Source organism: Myotis brandtii, unplaced genomic scaffold, assembly GCF_000412655.1.
Source record: "Myotis brandtii unplaced genomic scaffold, ASM41265v1 scaffold760, whole genome shotgun sequence".
Lineage (NCBI taxonomy): Eukaryota > Metazoa > Chordata > Mammalia > Chiroptera > Vespertilionidae > Myotis > Myotis brandtii.
This window is the reverse complement of record NW_005371038.1, coordinates 848,690-864,715: the sequence shown is the minus strand read 5'-3', so window position 1 is coordinate 864,715 and position 16,026 is coordinate 848,690. Positions and strand designations below refer to the sequence as shown.

Sequence of the window (16,026 nt, the reverse complement as noted above, 5' to 3'; positions counted from 1 at the left end):
GTAGTTGGGGGCGGTGAAGGAGCAGTGACCTGTTCTAGGTCACACAGCTAGGAAGGGGCAGCCCCGGACCTGAGCCAGGGCAGGCTGGCCTCAGAGCCCACATCTGGCCAGGACACTTTGCTGCCTCCCCTGTTAGGGGGAGAATAAACACAAACTGAACTTGAGCATTGAATTGACTTGAAATAAGTATAGAATATGTTCGTGCTACATCACTTGATTGTGCTTTATAGCAGGCAACATATGTGTGTGCCTTTTCAAAAATAGCCCAACTAACTAGAAAAACTTAGAAGAAGGTCACATGAACATAGTCCTGGAAGTTGTAGGACAAACCCCAGCAGAAGGGAGCAGAGCTGTCACTGTGACGAGTTACGGTGCTGAGCCTGTCCCCAAGGACAGAGCCTCCCCACCATCTGCGGAGTCCTTGGGTGACCCCAGACTTCTGCAATAGGCTCTGCATTCTAGATTGAAAGCTGCTTGGTTGTTTTGCGGTGGTTAAAATCCATCTTTAACATGAATTTTACATTGTAAATTGGCAGTGATCTGAATTCCAACATTGTCAAGTTTAATTGGAACATCATGCAGCCATGAAATCATGCGTGGGAGCCTTGGACACACGGATGACATCACACGCAGACTTGCAGGAACTGGCACAGTTAAAAAGGTCCTGCCTAGCCTCCTGCCTCGGTCGGCAGCAGGTGCTGGCCTCCTGGTGTCATGGCAGTTATTATGCCCACTTTCTTGATAAGGAAATTAGCACAGAGAGGCCCAGGAACTTCCCCAAGAACACACAGCTGGTCAATGGAAGCCAGGCCCATAACCCAGGTCATTCCCACCGCAGAGCCCCGTGCTCTGGCCCCATCCCACCTGTGCCTTCTCTCCTGCTAAAGCGAAGACCTGGCTACCGCTGGGGTAAGGGGCCCTCAGAAGGGGCGGTCACCGCTGCAGAACTCGGGCAAGATGCCCCTAAGGCAAAGGCAAGCTTCCCCGGGCTGTTGTCAGGAGTGGCCGCCAGGTGTGGGCGTTGGGGCTCCCCACTCCCCTGCTCTGCTGGGGCCTGGTGCAGGGACAAAGGCATGTTTCTCAGGCCCAAGAGGGAAATATTTCTTTCTGATTTAATTTCATTCCTTTATTTTGCAAATAGACCCCTGCATTCTTTTTTAGATGCCATGATAAGAAGTTACGAAAAGCCTAGCGAAAACTCCATGGTAGTGGTTGCATGAGGAATATGTACTTTGCAGTCTCTAATGTGGTGATAACTAATTGTAGCTCGTGGGTTACCTTGAGGAAGAAGAAAAATTGTGGTGATGAAGGCTGCAGACAGTGGGGGCCAAGGCCTCCGTGGTTGGCTGAGGCCGGAAGTGTGTATTTTTACCCGGGAACCACGGGGCCAGAGCTGCCTGGCCAGGGGAGGGACGGGGACTTGCTCGAAGGAGGAAACGAGGGTGCCGGGCCAGTGCTCTGAGTGAGGTTGAGAGTACAGACCCCTAACCTGTCGCCGTGTGTTCATCTCCGTGAAGTTATGGTGACTAGGATGCGTGCTTGTCCAACCACAGAACAAGCAGCGTGGGCTTTTACTTATTAAAACGGCAAAGGCTTACTGAACTTCCAGAAGAGGCGTTTTTCTCTTTATAATTCTGGGTTTCTCTTTATAATTCTGGGTATCCGTGTTGCTTATCTACACCTCTTCTCTGTGCATGAGTCACCCTTTTCCCATAAGCGTTTCCGGCCGTCTCCAGGTGGCTGCCGGGCCACACCGGCCTGTGGGACAGGAAAACTCCACGGTTTCTCAGGTTCCCACGTGTCCATCCGCTAAGCCAGCGCCTCCCCGGCGTTTAAATAGAAGACAGCGTCCGTGTGCTGAGTGGCGTGGCCTTGTCCAGGCAGCTCCCTGCTTGCCCGGGTCAAGGCTGCTTCGCTGACAGGTGGCCGTCAGGGGCAGCCACCCTGCAGGGAGGCCAGACGGGTCCTGACAGGTCCTACCCATTTCCACCTGGCACTTTGGGGTCTCATTTGCTAACTCGAGGTGTTTTCTCAGGATTCAGGGAGCATGTCAGGCCCCGGGTGACCCTGGAAATTGTGTGCTGTGGGTGGACGTGTAAGAGTGGGGTGTAAGCTGGTGAGCGTGTTTGGTCCCACTCCTCGGGGCTGGGAGGGAAAGATGGGGCACCAGCGTGCTCCTGGGGAGCACCCCCACTTCTCACTTGTCTTTGGACAAACAGCAAGAATCGTATAAGCCAGAGGTTCTCAACCTGTGGGTCGCGGCCCCTTTGGGGGTCGAATGACCCTTTCACAGGGGTCGCCTAAGACCATCGGAAAACACATATATAATTACATATTGTTTTTGTGATTAATCACTATGCTTTAATTATGTTCAGTTTGTAACAATGAAATTGGGGGTCACCACAACATGAGGAACTGTATTAAAGGGTCACAGCATTAGGAAGGTTGAGAACCACTGGATAAGCTCTTAAGGCAAAGGAAAGCTATGCTCCAACTACAAAAAACGCTAGAGTTTGATTCTGAAGTTTAAAAAATCTGTGGGATCGTTTGCTGCCATCGGGGGTCAGACCAGTTTCACCGGCCGCCAGGCGTCGGACCCTGCACGGGCTCGGGGACAGTGCGAGACCCTCCTGTTCACAGACAGCAGCACAGCGGGAGGGTGGGAACCGCAGGCTCTTTAGGAAGTCATCGCCTTGTGAATGCTGTGTCCGTGTCTTTGCTTTCTCCTGCATTGCCTCCTGCCTTTCGGCTTCAGGGAAGGGGAGAGCTGCCGCTGGCTCTGCAGCCAGTAGACAGGTCAGGGATTCCTTTTCTGATGAATGACCGTGACCGTGGCTCATCGTGGAGTGGTGGCTGTCAGCCATTGGGGACCAGCTCCTCTACCTGGGTGACCAGCCGACTCGTGTGTCCTGTGTTTGTGGGTGAGTGATTGCACACTCACTCCCTCCTGTTTGCACAAGTGCACGAATGGCACCCTGATCCTGGGTCCGAGTCAGCTGCCAGAGGGTCCAGAAGTTAAAAAAATATCACAGGTTTCTTTCTAGTGGTGTTTCAGAACGGATGCTGAGTTTGTGTGGACAGACCATCTGAGTGATTAAATGTTCTCATTTCCCATTATTTCCAGGGCAACGCTTTCTGAAGACTTCCTCCTAGACGACTGGCAAGTTCCGAGACCCACAGGATACAGGTACATCATTTTTTTCTCAATCTATATCCAGTCTGTCAGAGCTGACACCTATGGAAGCCTCACCTGAGTCAGCAGCAAGTTGGTTGTTGGTCCCTGCGCGCTCCGGGGGGCGAAAAGCTGACCTGCCTGGGGTGGCTTGAGGTGGAGCCCAGAGGGCAGTGGGTGCTGGGCACCTGGACCTCCGTGCATCGCCTGCTTTTCCTCCCTCCGACGCGCTCCCGGCCTGTGCTGTGCCCTGCTCGCTGAGCCGGCAGCCCCTGGTCTGAGCCCTGACATGGGCCACCTTCTCACGGGGAGCGTAGGGGTCGTCTGTGAGGGCCGGGGCCGGAAGAGGTTTCTCAGTGTCACCCCTGGATCGGGGTCGTTTGTGATTGGTTTTCATTTTGGTCAGTTAATACGTGGTCACCCATGTGTTTTCAGTTGTGGAGGAAAGAGAAATGCCAGTTTAATTTGTGAAAACGAAAGGAAAGCCCCACGGGGCCGGGCCGCCACAGGGCCGGGTATTGGCCGTGCACGCGGGGCACAGCCCGTGCCAGTTCGGTGGGCGGTCGAGATGCACCTTACTCCTGGGCGCTTGGCGCTGTCTGTTAAGTGGCTGGTCACAGACACACGCCTTCTGTTACCGGCTGGTGTGCTGGGCCCTCCAGGGTTTCTGACCGCTGTTAGGTCGCTGCGTTAACTAGGAATTCCCAGCCCCGGCATTTATGATCCCAGGGTTTTTTCCTGTTTTCTCCCCAGATCATTTGTCTTTGAATCTTGCATGCCACGCCTGTTAGCTTACAGGGCCAGGAGGGTCCCGCTGCCCCGGGTAACCCCCTGCTTATGCCCTTCTCAGCGCCTGCCCGTCACACTGCTGATCGATTCATGGTTGAGTGGTCACTGTGTGTGTCCGTCCCTCAGCTGCTGCCCTCTGTCCCCTTCCCAGCTCCCCTCAGCACTCACGGCTCACACGTGCCAGATTGGGGTGAGGGACCTGGTTGAGGTGTGCTGGGCGTCCTGACTGGCTTGTTTGCCCCTCGAGGTGGCTGGAGGGGAGCAGGTGTCCCGGGACCGTGTCCTGGGTGATTTTCTGCAGAGTGGGTCCAGGACTGGGCACGCCCCCGCGCAGCTGGAGTGCTGCTCCCGGGGTCTGCTCTGTTCTGGGGAGACTGCAGTTGAAACAACTCGTGGTGTGGGCCTCGGACACAGAGCTCCTGAAACCCATCCTGGTTCCTGGGGCAAGGCCATTTCTTGGAGGTGGTGACGTCAGCACCATAGCCAGGGCTGGGGCGGGAGGGGGAGCATGGTGTGGGGACAGGCTGGGGATGGCATCGGGAGGGCCTGGTCTTAGGCGGCTGTCTCACTCTGCTCCCGGCTGGGAGGGGAAGAGGTGGGCAGGTGGTGTCCTCTGCTGTCCCCGCCACGTGGCCTGGGGGGGAGGAGGGCTTCAGCGTCCTGTTTTTGTATCAAGCCCAAAGGCAAGAAGCCCTTTCGGCTGCCCGAGCAGCTGTCCACCACTGTCACCCAGATCCCCTTTCACGGGTCCCTGGGAATTCTGGTGAGGGCACTGTTAGCATTGGCTGGCATCCTGCTGCTGACAGGAGCACTGACGCTTCGTGTGTGGTTGTGGGTGGTGTCCCCTCTGTGACTCACCCCCATGGTCCCAGACAGCTGGTCCAGGAAGGGAAGCCACCGCATGAGGCGGGTGGGACAGACCCAGACGGCACCTGCCGTCTGCGGGTCACATCTAAGAATGCAACACCACAGCACAATTTTTATGCTGATCAGAACAGAGTGCATATACCACACATGCATGTGGACACACGTGCACATGTGCATGCCCACGCAGGCACACATGACCACACAGATGTGCATACATGCAAAACATGCTCGTGCATACAGGGATTTACACATACATGAATGTACACGTGTGTGCATGTGTGTGTGCAAGTGCAGGTGCTCATATACACATGTCATACCTATACAATGCACACAAACACAGAAACTCGGGTGCGCATAGATACACATATACATGTATACACACACGTGTATGCGCAGACATGCATGTATGCCGTCTCGTGAACGAGCCCTTCCCCGTGCTGCTTGCTGTCTGCCGGGTGCATCTGTTTTCCCTGCCACCGCCCCTGGCTTGATTCAAGGCCATTTTGGTGGAAAACTGCCATGTGACCGGCAGTGATGGCTCAGAGCCCCCTCCGGCTCCTGCTCTCCTGGCATGGAAAGTGGGATCGTGCCCTCCCCATGAGCCAGTACAGTTCCGTGTCGGTGATGGGAGTGACGTGTACCCTATTGCCGGAAGCCGGTCCATCCTTGCTGCTTGACACAGTCGCTGCAGGAAAGAAACATCTGCACAGCATATGTTTCAAGGGACCTGGCATATATAGCATATTGTTCTTAATATGTTTGCTCTCCTTAAGCGCCATGTGTTTTAACCAAGGTCACCTCTCCGAGAAAGGTTGTTTCCCCAGGTGGGGATTTTTCCCCGAGGTTAGGGAGGGGATACAACCCCTTAATTAAGTGCCAGGCGGGTAGTTAAGCTACATAATCTTTACTCCCTGGAATGGAGATAAGAAACGCCCTAACCTTTGTAATAGAAATTGACAGGATTAAAATCGGCTGGTATAAATATAGATGTAACAAGACAATAAACATCAGATCCTGATCAGTTCCTAACCAGAACTCCGACCAGAACTTTGGCTGGAGATCCTGGCTAGAGGTCCTGACTAGGCTGCTGATCAACTGAAGGCTGTCTCCGTGTCATTCCTTCTTCGCCGACTCCGTCCACACCTTTGGGGACCCCTGGACCTGCTGGGGTTGGACCACAGCACCCTATCCTCCTGGCGGGCCCCGTCTCAGTAGGAAAGGCAGACGTCACACGGGAAGGCGGAATGCTAGTCCTGACCGGCTCCCATACTTCCTCCTGCTGTTCCCACCTGGATGCTAGGCTCAGTGCCTAAGGCTCTTCCCCTCCGAGGTGGAGCGGCTGCTGGAGCCGTGCACGGTGGCAGCGTGTGCATGGAGGTGTGGGCTGTGCTTTGCTTAGCAGTTTTAAAATTATACAAAGCCATGCATTCTTGGCAGAAAATAAAAGAATCCAATCCTTCCAAAGTCATACAGGCACCCCCCCCCCCCCCGCCCTCTTGTCGGGAGGGGTCTGTGTGGTGGGGGCCCTCCTGCTTCTGCTGTTCATGTGGATTTTTTAAAGACCTTTGGGAACGAGAGGTGGGGTCTGATGGAGGCCATCAGGAATCTGGCATCTGCTGATGAGGCAAGTGTGGTCCAGAGCGGGCTGGGAGCCTGCGTGCTTCCCAGAGAGAACTGCTCTGCCCTCGGGAGGGAGCGCCGGTCCTAATGGCGGTGTCAGGGTTGGCCCAGGCATCTGTCAGGGCAGCTCTGCCTGTCGGGAAGCTGTGGTTGAGCAAGTCATCCGGTTCCTGCAAGTGTGGGGCCCGCACGCTGTGCAGACGTGCGCTTCCGTCCTGGGCGGCCCCTCTGCAGCTTCAGGCCCCCACGGAGCCACTGCCTCCCAGGCTGCATGGAAGCTGAGCACGGGTTTCTTTTAACCATTCAGTTAATTTTTATCAGACCCGTCAATACACACGACTTTTTAATGGAAATTTTTTTAATTTATTTTTTATTTTTATAGATTTCAGAGAGGAAGGGAGAGGGAGAAAGAGATAGAACATCAATGAAGAGAGAGAATCATTGATGACTGCCTCCTGCAGGCCCCACACTGGAGATCGAGCCCACAACCCGGGCATGTGCCCTGACCGGGAGTCGAACCGTGACCTCCTGGTTCAAGGTCAACACTCAACCACTGGGCCACGCCCGCCGGGCAGTACACGGGATTTTGAAGTGAAGTCGTTCTCACGCCGTTTATGAGAAAAGGGAGCGTCCTCCGGTCTTGTCCCTTCGTCCCCGAGGCGGCCAGCTGCAGCTGTTTAGCCCTGTGGGGATCTTCCTTCAAACTGCTTATACTGCTGCTTCCTGACTTCTCTCTTTTGGATGACATATGGCCGGAAGGTGCGGGTTGGGTCCTCCCACTCACCCCACCCTCCCTGTGGCGTTGCCGCAGATTGTGTTATGGGGCCGTGTCAGGGCTGGTCACAGCCGGGCCGTGGTCAGTGCACGCTGATTGCATTCCCTGCCGCGTCCACTTCTTGCTTTCCCTGGGGCGGCGGCTGCTTCATGTCGAGTGTGTGCACTTCATTTTCTATCGGGGTTACTAACGCGCCTCAGACTCTGCCAGGCCCGTACGCCCGTGTCCCTCACACAAGCCCATGGCTCTGGGTGACCCTCCTGCACCTGGGCCTGACCTCCACCCTGTGCCCATCGTCCATGCGCACACCCTGCCTCCTGTCACCGCTCTTCTCCCCCCTCAGGAAGACCTGGGAACGCTCCCTGGTGTTGGTGGAGCGTGTCCTTGAGTAGCTTTCTGAGAACGAATGTGAGGGAGAGTGGAGTTTTGAGAACTTCCAGGTTTGGTACGTGTTTCGTGCTGCACTCATAGGACTGATAATTGCCTCGATGTAGAATTTCAGGTGAGAAATCCTCCTCCCTCGGGACTTTAAAGGCACTTCTGCCTCCCAGCTGGCAGCGCGGCTCTGCGGGTGCCTGCATGGGGCTGGGCTCTCCGAGGCTCTCCGAGCCGCCCTGTCTCCTGGTCCTCGCCCCTCACGGCGTGCCTGGAGGAGGGCTTCGCTCGCTCATTGTGCTGCTTGGCGCTTCGGTGTCCCTGTGTTCTGGACGTTTTCCTTTTATTACGTGTAAGTAAGTTTTTATATGTTTTTATTATTTTCCTGATAAATCCTCCTATCTTCTCTCTCTCCTGGAGCTCCTGTCAGTTAGATGCGGGTCTCCTGATCCGATCCAGCTTTCTTGTATTTCTCTTCCTGATTTTGTCTCTGTCGCGTTGCCCAACTTCTGGAAAACTCCCCTCCAATCCTTCAACAAGCATTTTCTTTCTTTAAGCAAAATGTTAACTCCTAAACCCTCGTTTCTTTCCCTGGGCTGTGTTTCTTTGTGACTTCTCCCCTCAGACTCTGGTTTCCACTCTGGTCCACAAACTCAATTCATTACCAACAGTGGTGATCATAGCTGTTACCAAAAACTAAATTACGTAAACTTCAATAAACTATCTATATATATAAAAGGCTAATATGCAAAGTGTCCCCTCAGGAGTTCAACCATGAGATCGGGAGTTTAATCGATCGCTATGACGTGCGCTGACCACCAGGGGGTGGCACGGAACATGGTGTGTGAGCAGCAGCAGCGGTGGGGTGCTGAGGGAGTGAGGGAAGGAGGTGGGGAGGCGGGGGTGGGAGAACTGTGTGATGGTGGTGTGCGGGTTGCGAGAGAAGGAGGAGGCGGGGAGGCGGAAAACCTGGTCAGCCCTGATCGCCGGCCAGGCCTAGGGACCCTACCCGTGCACGAATTTCATGCACCGGGCCTCTAGTTAAAAATAAAGGTGAAAGACAACGTACCGACACCACTTCCCTGTGTCTCACATACTGTCGTACAGCGTGGGGAGACACTGCACGGTCCACGGCGTGCGTCTCGCCCTGCCGCTGTTCAGTGGCGTCATGTCGGGAGCTGGGAAGCAGCATTTACACCCAGAAATCGGCATCACTGCAGAGCAGGACACCCCCCACCCTCCCCACACCCACCCTTGGACCCGGTGGTTGAGGTTTGCCAGCACACCGCTGGTTGTGCCCATCTGTGTACTCTCCAGGTTCTCAGCTCTGTTCAGATCCTCACGGCTGCCGTCCTCGCCCGCCGTCACCCTTATGGCTCATGTCCTTTAAAGTGTTGTTTCACGGGCTTTCAGGAGAGAGTGGAGATAAATCCCTGTCGAGGGCGCCAGGTTCCAGAGAGATGGCCCCATCGCCCACGCCTGGGTGTAAGCCTGGCTGCAGCGCCGTTCATGGCCTGCCCCAGAGGAGCGACTGCTGTCAGGGAACTCGTTCTCGTCATGGGCCCTGGCTGACCGGTTCCTCCACGAGGCAGCTCCTGTGGATGCCGGAGGGGAGGGAAGCAGCCGGGGCCTCTCCCCCCGCATGGGCGGTGGCACCCGTGCCGGGAAGGACTCTCCCAGCCAGTCTATTTATTTATTATTTTCCTCTCCCGAGGTTACGTTATTGACTTAGAGGAAGGGAGACAGGAGAAAAGAGAAACATCGATGTGAGAGGGAAATATCAACTGGTTGCCTCCTGCATGCACCCCAACTGGGGATTGTCCTGCAACGTTGGGATGTGCCCTGACAGGAATGGAACCCGAAAACTTTTGGTGCACAGGACGATGCTCCAACCAACTGAGCCACCCGGCCAGGGCCAAATAAGCTTTATTTTAAACAGCAGTTTCAGATTCACAGAGAAATTGAACAGAAAGTACATGGACTTCCCATACCCCACACACACAGCCTGCCCCATCTCCACCCCAGACCCCACACGCACAGCCTGCCCCATCTCCCCGTGCCCCACACGCACAGCCTGCCCTATCTCCATCCCATACCCCTCACGCACAGCCTGCCCCATCTCCCCGTACCCCACAGGCACAGCCTGCCCCATCTCCATCCTGTACCCCACAGGCACAGCCTGCCCCATCTCCATCCTGTACCCCACAGGCACAGCCTGCCCCATCTCCATCCTGTACCCCACAGGCACAGCCTGCCCCATCTCCATCCCATACCCCACACACACAGCCTGCCCCATCTCCACCCCAGACCCCACACGCACAGCCTGCCCCATCTCCCCCCGTACCCCACAGGCACAGCCTGCCCCATCTCCACCCCGTACCCCACAGGCGCAGCCTGCCCCATCTCCACCCCGTACCCCACAGGCGCAGCCTGCCCCATCTCCACCCCGTACCCCACAGGCGCAGCCTGCCCCATCTCCACCCCGTACCCCACAGGCGCAGCCTGCCCCATCTCCACCCCGTACCCCACAGGCGCAGCCTGCCCCATCTCCACCCCGTACCCCACAGGCGCAGCCTGCCCCATCTCCACCCCGTACCCCACAGGCGCAGCCTGCCCCATCTCCACCCCGTACCCCACAGGCGCAGCCTGCCCCATCTCCACCCCGTACCCCACAGGCGCAGCCTGCCCCATCTCCACCCCGTACCCCACAGGCGCAGCCTGCCCCATCTCCACCCCGTACCCCACAGGCGCAGCCTGCCCCATCTCCACCCCGTACCCCACAGGCGCAGCCTGCCCCATCTCCACCCCGTACCCCACAGGCGCAGCCTGCCCCATCTCCACCCCGTACCCCACAGGCGCAGCCTGCCCCATCTCCACCCCGTACCCCACAGGCGCAGCCTGCCCCATCTCCACCCCGTACCCCACAGGCGCAGCCTGCCCCATCTCCACCCCGTACCCCACAGGCGCAGCCTGCCCCATCTCCACCCCGTACCCCACAGGCGCAGCCTGCCCCATCTCCACCCCGTACCCCACAGGCGCAGCCTGCCCCATCTCCACCCCGTACCCCACAGGCGCAGCCTGCCCCATCTCCACCCCGTACCCCACAGGCGCAGCCTGCCCCATCTCCACCCCGTACCCCACAGGCGCAGCCTGCCCCATCTCCACCCCGTACCCCACAGGCGCAGCCTGCCCCATCTCCACCCCGTACCCCACAGGCGCAGCCTGCCCCATCTCCACCCCGTACCCCACAGGCGCAGCCTGCCCCATCTCCACCCCGTACCCCACAGGCGCAGCCTGCCCCATCTCCACCCCGTACCCCACAGGCGCAGCCTGCCCCATCTCCACCCCGTACCCCACAGGCGCAGCCTGCCCCATCTCCACCCCGTACCCCACAGGCGCAGCCTGCCCCATCTCCATCCCGTACCCCACCCGCACAGCCTGCCCCATCTCTGTCCTGTGCCCCACAGGCACAGCCTGCCCCATCTCCACCCCGTGCCCCACACACACAGCCTGCCCCATCTCCACCCCAGACCCCACACGCACAGCCTGCCCCATCTCCACCCCGTGCCCCACACACACAGCCTGCCCCATCTCCACCCCATACCCCACACGCACAGCCTGCCCCATCTCCACCCCGTGCCCCACAGGCACAGCCTGCCCCATCTCCCCCCGTACCCCACAGGCACAGCCTGCCCCATCTCTGTCCTGTGCCCCACAGGCACAGCGTGCCCCATCTCCATCCCATACCCACGCACAGCAGCCTGCCCCATCTCCACCCCGTACCCCACACGCACAGCCTGCCCCATCTCCATCCCGTACCCCACACGCACAGCCTGCCCCATCTCCATCCCGTACCCCACACGCACAGCCTGCCCCATCTCCATCCCGTACCCCACACGCACAGCCTGCCCCATCTCCATCCCGTACCCCACACGCACAGCCTGCCCCATCTCCATCCCGTACCCCACACGCACAGCCTGCCCCATCTCCATCCCGTACCCCACACGCACAGCCTGCCCCATCTCCATCCCGTACCCCACACGCACAGCCTGCCCCATCTCCATCCCGTACCCCACACGCACAGCCTGCCCCATCTCCATCCCGTACCCCACACGCACAGCCTGCCCCATCTCCATCCCGTACCCCACACGCACAGCCTGCCCCATCTCCATCCCGTACCCCACAGGCACAGCCTGCCCCATCTCCATCCCATACCCCTCACACACAGCCTGCCCCATCTCCGCCCTGTGCCCTAATGTACAGCCTGCCCCATCTCCCCCTGTGCCCTAACGTACAGCCCTGATTGGGAGCCATCCTAGAAACCCTTACCGTGTGGGCGCTCAGAGCAGAGAGGCTCTGGAGAGCCAGCCACTTACCGATCCGTCACACAGAAAGCAGTGTTCTTGGGTAAACTGCCAAGACTGGGCTGTGGAATCGACCCCTGTGACCTCCGGAGCGGACACATCGGGAGATGTTCAGAGTGAGCGCAGCTTTGCATATCCACGTGGAGCCAGGACAGAGGCGGGGGAGCGCGACACGGGAGGGTGACACGGAGAGGCTGGGTGGAAGGTGGACCAAGGTTGTCCACGTGGTTTAATCCAGTGAGACCCGCTTCACAGGGGGAATGACATGCTCCGATTCATGTTACAATCCTAATTCCGGCTGCGGGTAGTCTTGGGTAAATGTATTGTAGGGAGGTTGTATCTGTTAGGAATTGTGTCTGACGGCTAGTAACAAAAATCTGAAAAACAGTCATTTAAAGGGACCAACAGTTTGTTAGCAACTCTGGGGAAGCGGAAGAAAGCAGGTGCTGTCTCGTATGTTGTGAGGGCCCTGGTTTGCGGATGTCCGTTTGGTTGTTCTCAGCATGAGGCCCTGTCGTCACGTTAATAAGGTGGCAGCCATCGAACTCGAGCTCCGCAGGAAAGGCAGGAGAGACTGAAAGCAGGAATGCGATCCCTGGCTGGGCCAGCTCCTTCAGAGAGCTTCCCGGAGTTCCTGCTGAGAACTCCTCGCCGCAGGGCTCTGGTCCGAACTGCCGCGGGAAGCTGAGGTTTCGTCAGGTGGCCACACGGCCTCCCGGGTAAAATCCAGAGTCTGATAGTGAAAACGGGGCCTGGACGCTGGGACAGAACGGCTCGGTGCCGTTGGCAGCAAGAACGGAGCAGGGTGGGCGGTCGGAGGCCAGGAGAGGTCGGGACGGAGGCGAGCGTGGCTTAGATGGGGTGGAGGTGCTGGACATGGGCCGGGGATGACCGAGGTGGCACCCGCCGCTGCCCAAGCTCCCAGCGTCGTCTGCGCAGGCCCCTTCACGGGCCTGTGTCCTGCGCCGTGTGGAGTTCCTCGGAGCATTTCGCCATCACGGACACTGGCGTTGCTTAGCGAGCGGCTCACGTTGGTAGCACAGCACAGGGCAGAGGCCTCACCTGGCCGGGCTTCTGGAGCACCTGGTGCCTCACCCCCTGGGCAGGGCTGGACAGCAGGTCCCCCAAGGCCAGGGCCAAGGGCAAGTCCCTCCCCCCGGGGAGAGCCCTCTGCAGAGAGCACGCACTCGCGGCCCCTCCCCAGCAGCCTCTCTTCCTCCTGCGCCTCTGGTGTTGCACTTAGAGTTCGGTCACGCCCTGGCTGCGGGGTGTGGTGTGCAGACGGGCGCTCTCTGTGAGTAGTTGTGTTGGCGCACAGCCGTGCGTTACTGGGGCGGACCCCAGGAGCTGGGGCGACACTGCAGGACCTGAAAAGCTGACGGTAATGCCTCTCTGGCCCTTTGTGGGAAAGGGCTGCCCCCCCCCCCTCCAGCATGTGCCAGTCCCTAGAGAGAGTGAGAAAGTGGGTGCTCCCTGACGTCGGTTCTAACGGTTGGTCAGGAAGGGGAAAGATGCCGGTGGACGGGGGCCTGGCCGGGTGGGCCTCCGGGCCCAGAGAGGAAGTGCAGAGGGGGCCCGGGCGAGGCAGGCGGGAGCAGAGGAGGCCTAGTGGTGCCCCAGGCTCCCCAGTGGCAAGTGCCTACAGCGAAAATCCCCGTGAGTTCTTCCTTCATGAAGCAGAGCTGAGCCCCATGTGCATGTGTGAAAATAAAGAAAATAAAGAAGACCCTAGTAAGCCCTGCCTGCTGGGGGTCAGACAAGGACACTGAGGGCGCAAGGGGAGACGCCAAAGGTGACTTCCGGGTGGGATGAGGAAAGAGCCCTGGAGGACTTCCTGGAGGCAGTGACTTGAATGGGTGAACAGAAGCCAAAACTTCTCCCAAACCCTCTGGGAGGTTTTGGTTGGCCTGGGGTGTGTGTGTTGGGGGGGGCGGGGGGGCAGGCGGGCAGGGGCAGGCAGCTGGACAAGGGCTGGGGTGTGGGAGGTGTGGGCCTCATGGGGGAGGGAGTGAGGAAGCTGGCTGCCCGTGGTTGATTCTGGGGCGTGGCCAAGTCAGGAGCCCAGCGGTGATGAGTGGGTGAGGGGAGGGTTCTGCAGAGGAGCCTGGACGTCAGTTGGACTGACAGACCTGGAGTGGGTTGGCTTGGGTGGGAGGAAGAGAGGGGGGTGGTGAGGGCCACCTCTGGGGCCTGGGCTGGGGGAGGGGAGGGCAGGGGCTGCCCCACCATTTGGAGAAGAGGGAGCTCAGTGAGGAGGTGAGCGCGGAGGCGCGGAGCCTCCTGGGCAGCGTGTCTGTAAGTGTAGGGTGGGCTCTGCGGTAGCTTAATTGTGCTTCCGCTGTGCTGGGCAAGGGGCCGGCTCTGCTCAGCGCTGTGTGGTTTGAGCTCCTTCCTGAGACGTGGGGGCTCCATCTCTGAGTGTCACTGGGGTCCTGGCGGGGCCCTGGGGCAAACCCCCGCCGGACGGCCTTCTCGCTGGCCCGGGCTCACTTCAGGGAGCCCCACCCTCGGCTCAGGGGCAGGTGGCCTGTGGGGCCAGGAGGCCGGGGACCCCAGCCCCACAGGCTGTGCTTTCAACGAGGTGCTTCTCCGTGAGTCGGCCCAGGACCACTGCTGACCGAGCCTGGAGGGGTGCGGCCGTCCCTCCGGCAGGCGCGGTCACCCGCGCCGTGTGTGCACCCACACGTTTCAGCCTCTGCTGCCCCTGGCCTTCCGCAGGGGCCGTCGTTCTGGACAAGCACCCAGGCCTTGGGAAGCCGAGTCTCCGAGGAAACGGAAGCTCTGCTGTTCCTTCCACCGCGGGAGCCGGGCAGCCAGGCGGCGTCTGTCCCAGTCGGCCACCCTGTCTGTCCCGCGTTCCTGGCGGCTCAGGGTGGGAAGCACTGCTCCAGGGCATCTGGGGTGCAGTGTCTGTCCCCTCGAGCTCCCCGCGTCCCCGCAGATGGACCCCTGGCTGGGCTGAGTGGAGCAGCGCTGTGGATACTGAGCACAGAATCAGGCAGCATTGCCACGCGTCCTGACTGGCAGCCCTTCCTTCTTGTTCTCTTCCAGATTTCTCCGGAAGGTCGGGACGAAGCCCACTGTTCAAGAACAGGAGGCCCGTGACGTTGGCAGAGGCGAGAGCCACCGGACCCCCCAAGGGTGCTGAGAAATGTGGGTCCTCGGGGGTCACGGTGCCCGTCGGCTCCAGGCCGTGCGGCGGGTCAGGGCCCTGGGGCTCTGAGTGACCCACCGGACACTCGCAGCGGCCTCGCTGCCCACAGGCACTCGCTGCTGAAGCCCTGCCGCGGCCCCGGCCCAGGAGGATGTGTGCCCGCACTGGGGGGCCGCTCGCCGCCCTCGCCATGGTGTTTGGGGCAGCGGTGGCATTTGCACCCATACCTAGGATCACCTGGGAGCACACAGGTGAGGGCAGGAGCGCCTCAGGCGCTGACGGCATCTGCTCATGGTGCCCACGCGTGTGCCACTGGCCGCTGGCTCTGCGCTCTTGGCACTTGTGTGTGAGCAGGCGGCCTGTACACTGGTTGGGCGGGGGAGATGCTTCAGCAGCTGGAAACGCTCATGGGCTTGCAGGGGCCGCTGGTCTGGTCTCTAAGTCAGGCCCCTGAAGGCAGCCCGCCTGGTGCCTGCTGACACCAGCCACGCGGTGTCCTGTTCAGAGGATGTTAACTTCGTGCAGCTGAGCTTCTGGCCAGTGGTTCCCATTTGCTGTTTATTAGTTTCTTTTGTATTTATTTCCTCTCTTGGGAGCTGTGTCTGGAGAGCAGGACCCTAGCTTGCCAGGCGCACTGGCTGAGCGAGGGGAGCCCGCACAGGGCTCCGGGCAGCAGGTGTGCGGGGGCCTTGGTCTCCACACGGGGACTCAGAGAGCAGGAGGCGTGAACGCCTAGCTCTAGAGCAGTGGTTCTCAACCTTCTGGCCCTTTAGATACAGTTCCTCATGTTGTGACCCAACCATAAAATTATTTTCGTTGCTACTTCATAACTGTAATGTTGCTACTGTTATGAATCGTCATGTAAATATCTGATATGCAGGATGGTCTTAGGCGACCCCTGTGAAAGGGT

The 16,026-nt window shown here is 59.1% G+C and overlaps 1 protein-coding gene across 5 annotated transcripts in view; it reads left to right on the top strand.

The window, feature by feature from the left end:
- Positions 1-16,026, top strand: part of SEMA4D (sema domain, immunoglobulin domain (Ig), transmembrane domain (TM) and short cytoplasmic domain, (semaphorin) 4D) — an 89,596-nt gene that overhangs the window by 41,165 nt on the left and 32,405 nt on the right. For 4 of the 5 annotated variants that reach the window (XM_014530688.1, XM_005883087.2, XM_005883088.2 and 1 more), the window contains exons 2-3: positions 3,125-3,187; positions 15,014-15,367. In XM_014530688.1, coding sequence (XP_014386174.1) covers positions 15,268-15,367 — 100 coding nt within the window. In that variant the 5' untranslated portion in view covers positions 3,125-3,187; positions 15,014-15,267. Of the gene's footprint in view, positions 1-3,124; positions 3,188-13,318; positions 13,344-15,013; positions 15,368-16,026 lie in introns of those variants that run through there. The other variant, XM_014530687.1, reaches the window with a different exon arrangement.